General features: G+C 36.1%; 1 protein-coding gene across 1 annotated transcript in view; it reads left to right on the top strand.

The window, feature by feature from the left end:
* LOC139147065 (glycine receptor subunit alpha-1-like) overlaps positions 1-16,003 on the top strand; it is a 49,354-nt gene extending 33,351 nt beyond the window's left edge. Inside the window, exons 7-9 of the mRNA XM_070717922.1 lie at positions 6,410-6,639; positions 13,746-13,907; positions 14,492-16,003. Coding sequence (XP_070574023.1) covers positions 6,410-6,639; positions 13,746-13,907; positions 14,492-14,728 — 629 coding nt within the window. The 3' untranslated portion in view covers positions 14,729-16,003. The remainder of the gene's footprint in view (positions 1-6,409; positions 6,640-13,745; positions 13,908-14,491) is intronic.
* Positions 16,004-16,334: the final 331 nt, after the last annotated feature.

Below are 16,334 nucleotides of genomic sequence, written 5' to 3'. Positions count from 1 at the left end.
CATTGTAGAGTTGAAGTAGGATAAACTTTGGAACGAAATGTCGAAGACGTGAGATAATTCCAACTTTGGGGGTTATTTTATTTATCACATTCTTAATGTGTGGTTTCCAGGAAAGGGAACTGTCAATTGTTACACCAAGATAACTAGCTGAAGAAACTTCCTTAATCTGTTGATTTCCAAGGTATAAATTACCGTGTAAAGTTACACGTTTTTGACGTGTTTTAACTACCATGTAATTAGTTTTTTCTGCATTAACAGTTAATTTGTTCGCCATGCACCAGTCATGACTTTATGAAATTCACTATTTATATGGTTGAGATGTAGTGTTTGAGAGTCTAAAGATTTAAAAACATTTGTGTCATCAGCAAAAAGTCTGAAATTAAAGTAGCTAGTAGAGTTATTGATGTCATTGATATATATCAAAAAAAGAGTTGGCCCTAGAATGGAACCCTGTGGAACTCCACATGTAATTTGACGTGGTTCTGACACTTTTCCATCTATTACAACTGAATGCTTGCGATTTTCAAAGTAATTTCTAAACCAAAGTAGTGGCTGACCTCTTATTCCATAAAATTCGAGTTTTTGTAAAAGTATATCATGGTTGATAGTGTCAAATGCCTTTTTAAGATCGACAAATATACCAACAGTTGTGCAACCATTATCCATTTGATCTGTTAATTCTGCAATAATATCTGCCAGGGCAAGTTTAGTGCTATATTTCTTTCTAAAGCCATATTGAGTTTGTGAGAGAATGTTATGTTTTTCGAGGAAGGAGATAAGCTGCTTATTTACAAGTGTTTCAAAAATTTTGCTAAAGACAGGTAAAACTGAAATCGGTCTGTAGTTCCCAACATCAAAAGGAGACCCCTTTTTATAAAGAGCTGTAATTTTGGCAAATTTAAGTGCGTCTGGAAAGTAACCATGAGCTAAAGAAAGGTTGATAATATGTGCTAGGGGACTGGAAATATAATCAGCAGCATCCTTGACTAATAAAGGGTGAATATAATCATGACCGGTGGCCTTTTTTGGATCTATGGAGCGTAATTCATTAACGACGTCACTTGCAACAACAGGATGAAAGAAAAAGGACCTATTGTGGTTTCTCCTAAGATATTGCTTAAAGTTGACATTGGCTGTAATTTGTGACGCCAAATTGGGACCAACATTTGTAAAATAATTACAGAAAACCTCAGCAATTTTTGTGCTGTCAGTTACTTCTTCATTATCAACCTTTAACTATTTGGTGTTAAACTATTTCTAACGTTACTATTTAAGATTTCGTTTATAACTTGCCATGTTTTCCCAGAGTTACCATGAGCATTGTTGAACTTATCACAAAAGTACCGTTTCTTTGCATGTTTTAAGACTTTCGTCAAAATATTCCTATAATTCTTATAATATTGATTTATATGAGTGCTCATTGGCGCTATTGAAATAAGAATGCCCCTTGTCAACCATGGTTTATGTATTGTTGATTTACGGCAATTACTCATCTTAACTGGAAGGTGTTTTGACGCTACACTGTAATATTTTTCGTAGAACAGGTCATAAGCCGTATTCGGGTCATGACTCTCATAAATCGGTTGCCAGGTGACATTTCCCAATTCATTCAAGAAAGCTTCGCAATTGTACCGAGTAAAATCAAACTTAATGTGTGATTTAAACTGTTTAAAAACATATCTCAAGTTATTCACAATTACAAAGGTTGACAAGTGATCAGTAATATCTGTGTCGATACATCCACAATCTAAAAAGTGGTCTGTGATGTTTGTGATCACATGATCTATTGTAGTACTTGAAAAGTCATTGACACGAGTGGGAGTATTAATAATTTGTTCAAAGTTATACGACTTTAACATAGTTAAATAAGATGTGGCGGCATTTGAAGTCGACATAACATCAATATTGAAATCGCCAACTATAATACACTTTTTGTTTTTTAAAGACATAAGGTACAGGAAATTTTCAAAACTATCCAAAAAGTCTGAAATAGGTGTGTTCGGCTGTCTATATACTACTCCAACAACAATTTTTGTCTTCGCAATGGCAGTCTCAATGAATAACGACTCACTATTTGCAATATGCAAATTGGGAAGTTGCGCCTGTGGCAATGTGGAATGCACATACATTGCTACACCGCCACCTTGTGAAAATTCTCTGTTACTAATGTGTAAATTGTATGACGGTAATTGAAAAGGAGAATGATCAATACTGTTATGTAACCATGTTTCAGAAAGAGCAATTATTGGAAAACTGTGATCAAGCACATTTAGCAAAGCATGAAGATCATCAAAATGCTTACTGATTGATCTTATATTGAAATGACAAACTGAGAATGGTGTGAATTCACAATTTTAGATTTACCTTGATTGAAGCCGTCAATGGAAACGGATGTACAGCAGGATTTCGTAATGCTCTCTTGTGAACAAAAGTCCATCATAAATGGAAAAAAAACTCGATTATCCTTGAAAAGTTAGTTTATGCGATTTACGGCTTTTGCTGACGAGACAGAGATAACTTCTGATGTTTCATCTTTCCGAGTGAATATCTTGCCATTGCTTGTCCAAATAAATCTCCATTTCAGCTGCTTTCTCCTTTCGTTTACTTGGTGGAAAATGCCACCATTAGAACGGTGGCAGTTGAAAATCATTGGTGAAATTTGCAATATTGTAAAAGTGTATTATTGTCATTTAGTTTCCAAACCATGGTGTTTAACTCCATGATTTTATTTATTGTGTAATTGTTCAAGTTTGCAATTCGTGCCAATGTGAAATTCAGACGATTGCTATTAGCGTTAATCATGTGTTAAATAAATTGTGGGCATACCACGACATTCCACACTGCTTGCTATCAAATCTTTAGCTCAACAGTGACGCTATTGTTTCTCTTCAAATGTACGGCAACCGAGGATGCTTATAGAATCACTTTTAAAAAGATGCTCTTAATCTTAAAATCGTGACTTCTACTGCTTTCATTTTTACTGTAATTTTAAAATTGTATTTCCATTAATTCGTTTTATTATTTTGATTTCGCTTTGAGTTTTGTTGTCAAAGTTAAAATTGATTTTCGTTTACAAATTCAAATCATTATTGTTTTAATTTTCATTTTGATTTAGTTGATGATTTTTGAAATTTAAATTATTTACTTTCGTTTTTATTGTTTTCATTTTTCTTCTAAAGTTTAATTTTTACATTTGTTTTAACAATTAAACTCATTTTCGATAGAGAGTATGGTTGTAATAGCAATATTAGAAACAACTTTCCAAACCCATTCCAGCAGTGTTAGCAACATTTAGAACAAGTTAGTCGTCCTACTGCTACAAAAGTTATACAGGCAAGTCGTTGGAATACAAGTTTGCTATGCTTATAAATGTGATTATCACAAAACATTTGTTGTATTTTAACAACAAAATCGGACCAGCTTCAAAATCAAAGTCCGTTTTTCCTTCGGGACTGTTTTCTGGCTCTAACAGACCAACTGCAATGCTGCGATTACCAACAACCAATATCGCAAATTTCGCACATTTTTGATACGTCACCGATAGAAATAACTGCGTATTATTAATTAATCACAGAATATTAATTATGTATCAGTACAATTGACGATTTTTCATGTTATTGAAAATCTCCATCGGGTGTTTTTGAAAAGGGTAAACATATCAGTGATTAATATGCATGAACCTAAGTTTAAATGTATGAGTGAACTCTGGTAAGTGTTTTTGTTCTACCAGCACTATGCTATGTAGGACTACTCAATAATTTTGTGATGTAATCATAAGATGTGACTTGACGTGACGACAGAAAGGATAAAACGGGAAGCAAGTGCAATATGTTGTCTACAAAATCTTATGACTTACATACAGGAGTAACTTGCAAAATTTATTAATTTTGATTATAAGGAATTCGATTGAACAATGAGTCCAGATTTACCTGTAATTCAGTCCCAGGACGAGAGTTACATTGTAAAGACTTATTGTCATTTTGATATACCGACGTTGTAAGTAACGAAATTTTATAATCGGTCATGGTAAAACATTTTTCCAAGTCCTTCCAACTTAGAAAGTGTGTCGATAAAGACACTCACATGTGTGTTGTATCTTGAATTCATCCTGCAGGAATACTCATTACATGTAATTAGGTCGCATTTCCCATATTAATGAAATTCTATTCGTGAGATCACGAAAACAGTATATTCCAAGTACATGTAACTCTGAAGATATAACTGATTGATCATAAAAAACCCCGAAAGTTACAATACTCATTTATATTCATTAGTTTCCATTTATTAATACTTTATCGGTTGATTGATACTTTATTCTTTGACTTGGCTACATTATTGGTTGATTTGATACGTTACTTGGCTACATTACGCGTTGATTGATACGCTATCGATCTATATATCTATTTATCCGTCGATAGATCTCTCTCTCTCTCTCTCTCTCTCTCTCTCTCTCTCTCTCTCTCTCTCTCTCTCTCTCTCTCTCTATATATATATATATATATATATATATATATACATGTATATACATATATGTATATATACATATATGCACATATGTATCGTTCTACCAATCGATCAGTTCTTTCAATCATTCAATCGATAGAAAGATCGATCTATTGATAGATCAATACATCGATCGATCAGTTGGTCGATCTATCGATTGATCAATGGATTGATCCATTGATCGATCGATCAATCGATCGAGGATATAGATCTATCCCCATGAAGCTATTCCCATGAATCACTTGATCCAATACATTATCAGTTGGTTTGATACGTTATCCGTAAGGAAAAATTACCACGTTATCTGTAAATTTTTACTACGTTATCTGTTAGAAAAAAAATTACGACGTTCTCGGTTCGTTACTACGTTATCGGTTGAGTTGATACGTTATCGGTAAATGTTTACTATACGTTATCGGGTTTGATACTTTATCGGTTGGTTACTACGTTATCGGTTGTAACACGCCCGTACTATAGAAAAAATTGCGAAACTGGAGCGAGAAGTGACGCTTCCTCGCAATTGGTGATAATCTCTTATTATTCTCACTGCTATCGGTGACAATTTTTGAAAACTCACTGGTGAACAGTGAGAGATGCACTCCTTGGTGAGAATCAAGTGTGATAACAGATTCTCACCAGTGAGACTGCAAATTCTCTCCAAGCATAGTGAGAATGGAAATTTTCATGATGAGTATATTATTATACTAATCATTCACTGGTGAGAATCAACCAGACTCGATGATACATAGGTAAGAATCAGCCAGATTTGATGTTCACTGGTGAGAATTAACCAGACTGATTCACGCCAGTGAACAACAAATCTGGCCAGTTATCACCTTAATGAATGACGAGCCCGGTTGATTCTCACCAGTGAATGATGAGTGTGATACATTCTCGCTGTGAAAATTAACATTCTCACTGTGCTTGGTGAGAATTTCCATTCTCAGCGGTGAGAATCTGTTATCTCACCACGAAGTGCATTTCTCACTGCTCATCAGTGAGAATTGTTTACTTTTCACCGGTGAGCAGTGAGAATACGAGAGATTCTCACCAAATGCGAGAAAACATCACTTTCTCGCCCCAGTCTCGCAATTTTTTGCTAAAGTGCCGCCGAACACACTGTACATATTCTGTATGCTCGCGTTTTGCTTTGATCCATAGCTGACCACGTCTACGCTATTTGTATCTCACTCATCGACCTATTGTCGCTTGTGCTGTTTTGTGGGTGGGGTTTGGGTTTGTGCGTAAATGTGATACGACACCGTGTTGTTGTGTTCCTCGGATGATGTGCAATGTGTCCCTAACAATGTTTTCAGGTACAAAACAAACAAATTTAACAGTACACACATCATTTAGTTAGCTGTAGATTTTGTGATCTATTGCTTTAAATACGTAGTTATTACTGGTAACTCCAGTTATTTTATTTATACTTAATAAGTGAACGTTCACAAATTAGGCAGAGTGCAAATAAAGCTATTTAATTGATCTCATTGACATATCAAATAGTACCGAGTTTGCATCATACCAACAACCAACTTTGCTTTTGAATAAAAATCAGCCAAAAACAATTTTAATTTAAGTATTTTACATTATGCTTCCTATTATATGACTAACAGTGTTACAGTCAATTTGACCACACTGTCTACGTTTTATCACGCGATATACGTATGTAATATTATTATAGAAAACCAATGTAGACGCTTTAAAACGTGACTGCAAGTTAGCATGCTGTTTTTCTTGTTATTTAATAGATATCATGAGCCAGAGTTAAAGATCAGTTGCAGTACGACATTCATTGTCACTATAGTTTAATAAATACCCGTTACTATTGTGATATTTCTCCTCGCAAAACACTGTTTCTTCGTTTTGTAAGTTCACGTCAAGGTCATTTTTTTCCTTTTTACAGGAAACTACACGTTATTGGTAGTTAAATTCACACTTCGCCGCCTGATGGCGTTCTATATTCTACAAACTTACATTCCCAGTATTCTACTCGTTGTCTTGTCATGGGTTTCATTCTGGATAAGCGCTGATGCAGCGCCAGCTAGGGTTGGACTCGGTATAACAACGGTGCTCACCATGACAACACAAAGTTCCGGTATTCTGGCATCTCTTCCAAGGGTTTCTTACATTAAGGTATGTCATTCCACCTACCTATGGCCATCTATATGTTATAGTTATATATCAAATACCAATGGCAATCTATGGCAACAGCAATGTTTATTTTTCACGATTTTTATGATGTAACTACCAACCCCACCTATCCAACCCTGTCGTCCAAATTTCATCTTTACAACCCTACAAACACTTGAAGTAAATATCACATCTCCTAAAGTCAACCGCCGTTTGTTATATTTGTTCTCGCAAATATATTTAACGGTTAACTTACATTGACATGATTTAGTTTTGGCGTTGATTTATCTTGCCCTCTTGCTTTTAGTTATCATTGTTCGCTTTATGATTGTTCTTTTTATGATGATACTTTTGTCGATTTATTAAAGTATTATTAAAGTTAATTTTAATTTTTGCCATTTTATATTTTTCCTCTACCATTTTTTAGTTACGGTTAATTTTGTTTTTATTTTTAACTAATTTATTGATGCCCTGATTTGAGAAATAAATAAAGTACTTCAGTGCATACCGATATTTATCGGAATTAACTTTCTATAGACGCAATCTTTGATTACCCTGAACATTGCCGTTTGGCAAGTGGAGAAACATAAATAGAATTTCTTTTCATGTAATTCTACTATCATGTACTACAACGTTGGTATTTTAGAAGATCGTTTCTTTGATGTCTTGATAATTGATCAAAGTATGAAAACAAAACAAACAAAGACCTGGTAAACTTGTCAGTGTGCAGTCGTTACTACATATTGCATAAAAAGTCGTCTTGAATATTCAAGTCATGATATTAGACTCGCACTGAATGTTATGGAAAATAACGCATCAAGTGAAACATGTGTTCCATGTGCTGAGTGTTTGTTCAAAATGCGAATAAAACCAAACCAAACAAAATCGCAGTTCCGATGCGCTACGTAATATGATCTGATTTACACGAACAGCAAACAAATTTTACATGAATTTTTGTACGACATTGTATGATCTAATCTCTTTTGTCAACTTCGAAAGAAATTTATCATTAACACCCGGATTAAAAGAAAGTGAGTAAGCTTATAAAGTCACTTGACGACCAACTTGCTAAACAAATTGACTCCGTACCCTAATTCTGAAAGAAACTGCTTCACAAAATGGCAATTGACGACCAACTTTGATCGAGCATATTTGAAATACAATTGACTAGCGATAGCAAGTAACATTGACAGGATCATGTTGAAAATGAAAAGTACACCTTGAGTAGAAAATGCATAAAGCACGTCTTGATAATGGACCTGTTATGATGAAAAATCAATAGATGATGTCATGGTTTATTGTATCAAAATCGAAATATTTCAAACAGGATACGCTCGAACGAGGTATGGTATCATTTCCTATGTGTTATGTAGGTCATTTCCCCACACTCATCATGACCTGAGTTCAATTAGTCTAGAACATTCTCAAGGTCACTGCCCTTGATGACCTCACAACCTTGAATTCAATTAGTCATGTTTGGAATGTTCTGGAAAGTTGATTAGTTGTGTAAGGGAGATAATTTTAGAACAGTAATTAGCATGTCAAAAAAGTTCTAGATTGTTCTTATATGCCTTTATAAAAGGGACGTGCACAGCTTCCAGTCAGACTTTTGGGATCGTGTCTCTTGTGTGTTACTAAACTCCAGCAGTAGTCATTCTCAAGACTTTTCAAGACCTTCACTGCCAACGCTGGATTTATACTGTGGACTTTGTGCAGCTTCAAGCCTGCAAGGACTGTTCATTCATCCAACTGACTGTTACAACTCTGAGACTGGAGCTTTGCCGTCCCAGCTGAGATAAGTAGTCTGTACACTTTTAAAGCTTGTACTCTATCCCTGACTTAGCAATTAGTTTTATTTTCGTAATAAATTTTGTTTAAACGTTAACTGCTGAGTTCACCCTTTTGTTCGTTTTCTCTGCACGTAACAAAATTGGGGGCTTGTCCGGGATACGAATATTTTGAGCCGTTTGACATTTTGCCAGCCTTTTCAAAACTACTGTACACTGTGAACTCAGCGAAATTTAATCATGGCGGAATTTAAGCCAGACGAATTTATGGATGACCTTGATCAGGACACATTTAATTCCCTCAGAAAAGACAACCTTATAGCACTGGCAAATTTCCTTAAAGTAGATGTCAAGTAGATTCAAAAGATCTATGCGCAAGCGAGAAATTCAATTCAAGATTGCAAAACATTTAGTTAATTCTGGCCATTTTGAAGAGTCAGCCTTAAAAGATTATGAGCCTGAGTCTTCCTTCGAACTCAAAAAATTAGAATTAGAAATTCAGGCAGATTTGGAGCTTAAAAAATTGGCATTAGAAAAAGAAAAATACAAATGCAATTACAAATGAAAGAAAAAGAATTGCAAATGGAAGAAAGACAGAAAGAAAAAGAAAGGCAGGAAAGATTAGAAATGGAAGAAAGACAGAAAGAGAGGGAATTGGAAATGAAAGAAAAAGAATTGCAAATGGAAGAAAGACAAAGGGAGAAAGAAAGAGAGGAAAAAGAAAAGGAAAGAGAATTAGCTGAACATCGACTGCAGTTAGAAATGAGACGTTTAGAGCTTAGAAAGTCAGGAAAATTCTTCCCTTCAGACAATTTTGACATCACTAAGCATTTCAGGTTAGTTCCCCCTTTCCAAGAAAAGGATGTTGATAAATATTTCCTTCATTTTGAGAAAATTGCTCAGAGTCTGAATTGGCCTAGGGAGTCCTGGTCTATGCATTTGCAGAGTGCTTTGGTGGGTAAAGCAAGAGAAATTTACATTCAGTTGTCAGTAGAGCAGGCTTCAAATTATGATTCTGTGAAGGAATTAATTCTCAAGGGTTATGAATTGGTGCCTGAAGCTTACCGTCAGAAATTTAGGGATTGTGAGAAGGTGAAAAATCAAACTTATGTTGAATTTGCTAGAACAAAAGAACAACTGTTTGATCGTTGGTGTTCTTCTGAAAAGGTCAGTCAGAATTATGACAAATTACGACAACTTGTTTTGATTGAGGAATTTAAAAGGTGCATCCGGAGTGACATCAAGACGTTTATCAATGAACAAAAGGCAGATACATTAGAGGTTGCTGCACGTTTGGCCGATGATTATTCATTGACCCACAAATCTTCATTTCTCAGCAAACCATCCCAGTCCTTTTCCTACAGAAACAATGCAGGTAAATTTAACTCCTCCTTTTCATCCAAGAATTTTTCAAAGGACAGTAGAAAATCAAATGACAACAGTTCACAGAGTTCAAGTAACACTCCCACATCATCAGATCCCAAGTCTCAATCTCCTTCTGAAAAACAGTTTGGTACACTTTCTTGTAATTATTGTAAGAAAGACGGCCATTTAATGTCAGATTGTTTCAAATTGAAAGAAACGTGAAGGTCAAAGTGGTCAAAGTGGATCTAAGCCAACCGGCTTTATTTCTTCATCAACTCAATTAGAGTCTAATAATGTGTGCAACACATTTTCTGAGGTTAAACCCTCTCATCCCAATTAATGAGGTCAAGGTCAATTCTTCTCAAGATAGCATTATGGGTATTTTCGAACCATTTATTCATGATGGTTTTATATCACTTTCTAGTGATTTCTCTTCCGCTACCCTGTCAAAATTTTAAGAGATACCGGGGCTTCCAGTCTCTTTTGTTGGCAGATACCCTGCCGTTTTCTGAAAAGTCATTTTCAGGTTCTAAAGTTCTTATTAAAGGGGTAGATTGTAATGACTACATTCCTGTTCCTCTCCATAATGTCTATTTGTCTTCGGACTTTGTTTCTGGACCTGTGACTTTAGGTATTAGGCCTTTTTGCCTTTTGAAGGGATTCACCTTCTTCTTGGAAACGACCTTGCTGGGGACAAGGTCATTACTAATCCACTTGTGACTGATAATCCTAGTTTAGATCAGGATCCAGAGCCAATTGAACAAGAGATACCCGATTTATTTCCTTCATGTGCCATTACTCGAGCCATGTCAAAGAAAACTTCCGAGAATCAAAATACTCTCAAAAATAATGTCACAGATGTTGACTTAAATGACACCTTTCTCAATCAGGTGTTTGACACGGAGCATTCCGTTATCCCTCGTGGATTTGAAACTTCCAGTAAAAACTTCCAGTAAAAGTGTTTTTCAAGTGGGGGACATTTTCTAGATCAAATCTATTGCAGAACAACCCAAAGACCCAGATATTTTGTCTTTGTTTGACAGGGTAGATGATGAAGGTAAAACTTCAGATAGCTCTGTTTCCTATTATACAAAATCTGGTATTCTCATGCGTAAATGGAGACCTCCAGACGTTTTGGTTGATGACGACTGGGCTATAAAACATCAAATTGTGGTTCCAAAGCCCTATCGTGCTGAAATATTGCGCCTGGCCCATGAAACCCCCTGGGCTGGTCACTTAGGAGTCAGGAAAACTTATCATAAAATTCTCAGTCACTTTTATTGGCCTAATCTCAGGCAGGATGTAGCACATTTCTGTAAAACTTGTCACACATGTCAGATGGTAGGAAAGCCGAATCAGACCATTCCAAAGGCCCCTTTACAGCCAATTCCTGCATTTCAAGAACCATTAGTAGGATTTAATAGACTGTGTTGGGCCCTTACCAAAAACAAGATCAGGAAATGAGTACATGCTGACAATTATGTGTACATCAACCCGGTTCCCAGAAGCCATACCACTGAGAAACATAAAGACAAAGACTATAGTGAGAGCTTTAGTCAAATTTTTCACTTTATTTGGCCTCCCTAAATGTGTCCAGTCCGATCAAGGCTCCAACTTTATGTCTGGTATTTTTCAACAAGTAATGGATCAGCTAGGCATTAAACAGTGTAGGTCATCCGCCTATCATCCAGAAAGTCAGGGTGCTCTTGAGCGATTTCATCAAACTTTGAAAAACATGATTAGGACCTACTGTTTTGACACAGAGAAGCAGTGGGATGAAGGAATTCATTTTTTGCTCTTTGCTGTTAGAGAGTCAATTCAAGAGTCTCTTGGTTTTAGCCCATTTGAGCTTGTATTTGGACATACAGTCCGTGGCCCACTTAAGCTCGTTAAAGAGAAATTCCTATCAGACGATGATGATTGTCTGAATATTTTGCAATATGTGTCAGATTTTCGTACGAAACTCTCTAAAGCATGTGAATTAGCCAGAGAAAATCTTGAGTCATCTCAGCAGTCAATGAAAACCAAATATGATAAAAGCACCTCAAAACGGAAGTTTAAACCAGGTCAAAAAGTTCTTGTTCTACTTCCAATTCCTGGCAAACCACTCCATGCTCGTTACTTTGGGCCATATCTAATTGATAAGAAATTGAGTGATTTAAATTACATCATAACAACACCTGACAGGCGAAAACAAAAACAGCTATGTCACATAAATATGCTTAAGCCATATTTGGATAGGGATAATCCTACTATAACTCAGCCTGTCAGTGCAGTCAGTTCAAACCATTATGAAGATTGTGATACTGAAACTGACTTGAGTGAAAATACTCTAAACTCAAAGCTGGGCTCGGTCAAGCTTCAGAACTCAGAAATCCTGGAGAAGCTGGAGTCTACAAAGTTGGCACACCTCCAGCCAGAACACCAACAACAGCTGAAAGAACCAATCCATGAACATTTGTTCCAAGATGTTCCAACGAGGACAAACATCATCTACCACAACGAAGATGTCTGCGACAGTAATCCAGTGGAACAACATCCAGACGGACTGAATCCTGCGAAAGCGGAATATCTCCAGGAGGAAGCCAAGTATTTGCCGAACAATGACTTTATCGAACTCAGTAAAAATAACCGGACTTTGCCGTGCATACTTTATGCCAAATTCAGTGCCATTTCAAGTTTTCCAACAACAAATTGCAAGAAGATAGTCATGGGACATCCTGTTTGCTACTTTTCACACAAATTAACAAATCTCAGAGAAACTACTCTACAATTGAAAAAGAGTGTTTATCTTTGATATTAGCTTTACAGCATTTTGAAGTTTATGTTACTTCTTCAAATCAGCCAATAGTGGTTTATATTGATCACAACCCTCTTGTTTTTCTGCAGAAATTTAAAGGCAAAAATCAGAGATTGCTAAGATGGAGTTTAATGTTACAGGAGTTTAATCTTGATATTCGACATATCAAAGGCAGAGACAATTTAATTGCAGACTGTCTCTCTCGTATTTAGAGTTTATGTTGTTCACTTTCAAGAAGTTTTACTTTAGAAAAAAAAAATGAGTACTTAAATCTTTTTCAAGATTACATTTGTAAAAGAAAGATTTTTCTTCGAAAAATTTTCTTTTTTTGAAGAGGGGGTGTGTTATGTAGGTCTTTCCCCCACACTCATCATGACCTGAGTTCAATTAGTCTAGAACATTCTCAAGGTCACTGCCCTTGATGACCTCACAACCTTGAATTCAATTAGTCATGTTTGGAATGTTCTGGAAAGTTGATTAGTTGTGTAAGGGAGATAATTTTAGAACAGTAATTAGCATGTCAATAAAAGTTCTAGATTGTTCTTATATGCCTTTATAAAAGGGACGTGCACAGCTTCCAGTCAGACTTTTGGGATCGTGTCTCTTGTGTGTTACTAAACTCCAGCAGTAGTCATTCTCAAGACTTTTCAAGACCTTCACTGCCAACGCTGGATTTATACTGTGGACTTTGTGCAGCTTCAAGCCTGCAAGGACTGTTCATCATCCAACTGACTGTTACAACTCTGAGACTGGAGCTTTGCCGTCCCAGCTGAGATAAGTAGTCTGTACACTTTTAAAGCTTGTACTCTATCCCTGACTTAGCAATTAGTTTTATTTTCGTAATAAATTTTGTTTAAACGTTAACTGCTGAGTTCACCCTTTTGTTCGTTTTCTCTGCACGTAACATATGTATCAAGTTTGTTACATTAATATTAGATGCCAGAGTGATGTATTCCTAAAATCACAATGGAATGGCTTAAGTCTTTCGTTTTGTTACACACGTCAAAATGGCTAAAAGTTACCATAAACTTTTCAGTTCGCTAGAAGTAGCATCACGGATACAGCTATTCAGTTCTGTGTGTGTAACCAATACTAAACCTACTTGACCAATCAGAGAAGGGTTTACTTAATCAGTGTCTCGTCTTTTCTCTCATCAGGCGATTGACGTATGGATGACGACGTGTTTGGTGTTCGTCTTCGGCGCACTCCTGGAATTTGCTGCCGTAAATTTCTTAGTAACAGAAGCTAGGGCTTGTGAGAAGAGAAGAAAACGAGAAGAGAAGATGAAAGGAGAAAGAAGATACCCTGTGCATGGCAAAGTAATGCATTTTTCTAGAATTTTATCAAAACCGTTACTCCAGACTAATACTATGAATTCCTTTTTGAGGAATTCCTAATAATGCTTATAATAGGGTGATAATCTGTGTTACAGTTCGATGGGTTTTTCCAATTACGGGCACTCTACCATACATTTAAGGGTACCACTGCTATCGTCAGTGTCCGTATCTGCTATGGTAAATGAAAAGTTTGCGCCTTAATTTAATTCAAAGCGTGTATGCACTTTCTGACTGGAAATCCTGGTAATTGGTAAATAGAGATCTAGAAATGTTCAATTGTGCAGGACATCGAACTAAGGGTAGCAAAGTCATTTTACAGGGGGTTTCTTAATGTTTTGTGTCTTTTGTATAGAAGGGACAAATTTATCACTGAAACCTTTCTTGGAAAAGGAGATTATGAAGCATGTCGAATCACCCGTCTTCGCCAAACTTTAAAATCTGGTCTTAAATTCATTAACCTTGTTTTTGGCATCATTTGAGTAAATAATGTATTCGTCCAGGAAAGTAAGTTACCAGGGGAGACATTATTTATTTAATTAATAAATGTCTTTCGTCTTCTCTTGCAGGATACCGTTCATGTTAATCACCGTGAAGAAATGTCGGAGTCACCCTGTGTTGGGATTCTCAAGGCGTGCTTAGGGGGACCACAATTTAATACAAGTAAATTACTGAAGCCAAAGAACCGACAACACTGGTCACTGCAGGCCGAGAAAATTGATGGTCTCGCGAGAATTGCTTTCCCAGTTGCATTTGTTATGTTTAATTTAGTTTATTGGCCAACCTATCTAAATAGTAGCGTTTAATAAATGTTTAATTTGTTTCTAAGATTTCATCAATAATATTACTTTGAAATTTGAAATTTAACACCAGAGGCCTAGAAACCTTTTACGTATGTATGATGTGTGAACAATATAGATGTGACGATCACAGTAATTACCCTAGAATAATCTCTACGTTTGCATAAGGACTATTTTGTGTGACTTTTAGCGATTAAGGTGAAGTTAGTGAATTTGAATTTCCGATTTCTCCAGAACATATTGTCGCATATAGCATTTACATGGCAACAAGTTGTAAGAGGAGTTGGCATAACTCTCAGTTCTGAAAAAAAAACTTAATTGAACATGATTAGACCGAATGGGGTTTAATCTACCGTGTTAAACAAAAGTGACTGTAAAGATATCCACTTTAAGATCATAGTAATTGAATTTGTGATTCTTATTTGGCTTGCTGACAGGACCGTCCAATAATTTAATGAAACAGCAAAAGTGACTTTCTATTTTCACTTATACGTGTGCGTTCAGCATTGAACATCGACGCATTGATTTTGTATAGCCTGCTGACCCCATAACGCTAGAAGTTGAAACCTTATCAGATCTAGTTGTAAGGCATGTCGTAGACAAACATGCTCACTAGTTTTTCCTGGTTCGTTAAATAGTAACTTCACTAGCGACAAAGTTTCAGTTCTTGAACTTATCTGCTAAAGTCCCAGGCCTAAACACTGGAATTTCGAGTTTCAGATTTTTCGTTTACTTTACTGATATTATACCTTATAAGCGTACTATCTGCGTTAGTGTCAATGTCAATATGTCTCATCTTATACTGACATATCATGCTACAACAAAATCAGCATATTCTCATTTCAATCGGTGAAGTGATATTTTCAAACTAGTGTATCACAGCCACTAGGATAATTGCATTTTATTGGAATGAAAGCATCTCACAAACTATTCAACTTTTCCATTGCCATTTCTACTAAGAACTGCAAATCACCAGATTAAATGATTGAATGCACCCAAGAAATTCTTATCGACACATCGCGATATCGGCTATTTTACTTAGAAACACCATTTTATTGTCTTCACAAATATTTAAACTATTTTAACGGCATTGACGGTTAGCAGGATGGCGCATTGATGCATTGACGGTTAGCACTATGCAGCATTAATACATTGACGGTTAACACTATGGAGCATTGATGTATCGATTTATCCTTTATAAACCATCCGAAGTTCTAAATACTACAATACAATGTTTAATTGATGTAAAGGACATTAAAGAAGTTACTTTGTTTGAAATTCATCTATCAGTCATTTCCGGGTTGGTTCGTACTTGCAGTTTAAGCGCCGGCGGATCTTGTCTGTGCTTAAACTTAAGGAAGCCATCATCATCTATGGCTTCGGGGGCGTCGGAAGAATTGAGGTATTCTTCAGAACACCAAAATCTTCAGAGGGGGTTTACGACGATTTTTGCGGCGAAGGAATATACAGTTGTGCTGAATAAAACCCCCGTCACGGTGGTAAATGACTTCTTTTACGATCCACAATATATCATATAGTTGACGGATTTGCCATGTACTCAATGACGCGACAAATTTATTAACTTCATCTTCATACGTTGGGACTAGCAGTA

The sequence above is a fragment of the Ptychodera flava genome, chromosome 13 (assembly GCF_041260155.1).
Source record: "Ptychodera flava strain L36383 chromosome 13, AS_Pfla_20210202, whole genome shotgun sequence".
NCBI classification, from domain to species: Eukaryota; Metazoa; Hemichordata; class Enteropneusta; family Ptychoderidae; genus Ptychodera; species Ptychodera flava.
Note: the sequence above shows the minus strand (reverse complement) of the source record. Positions and strands in the feature narration are given on the sequence as shown.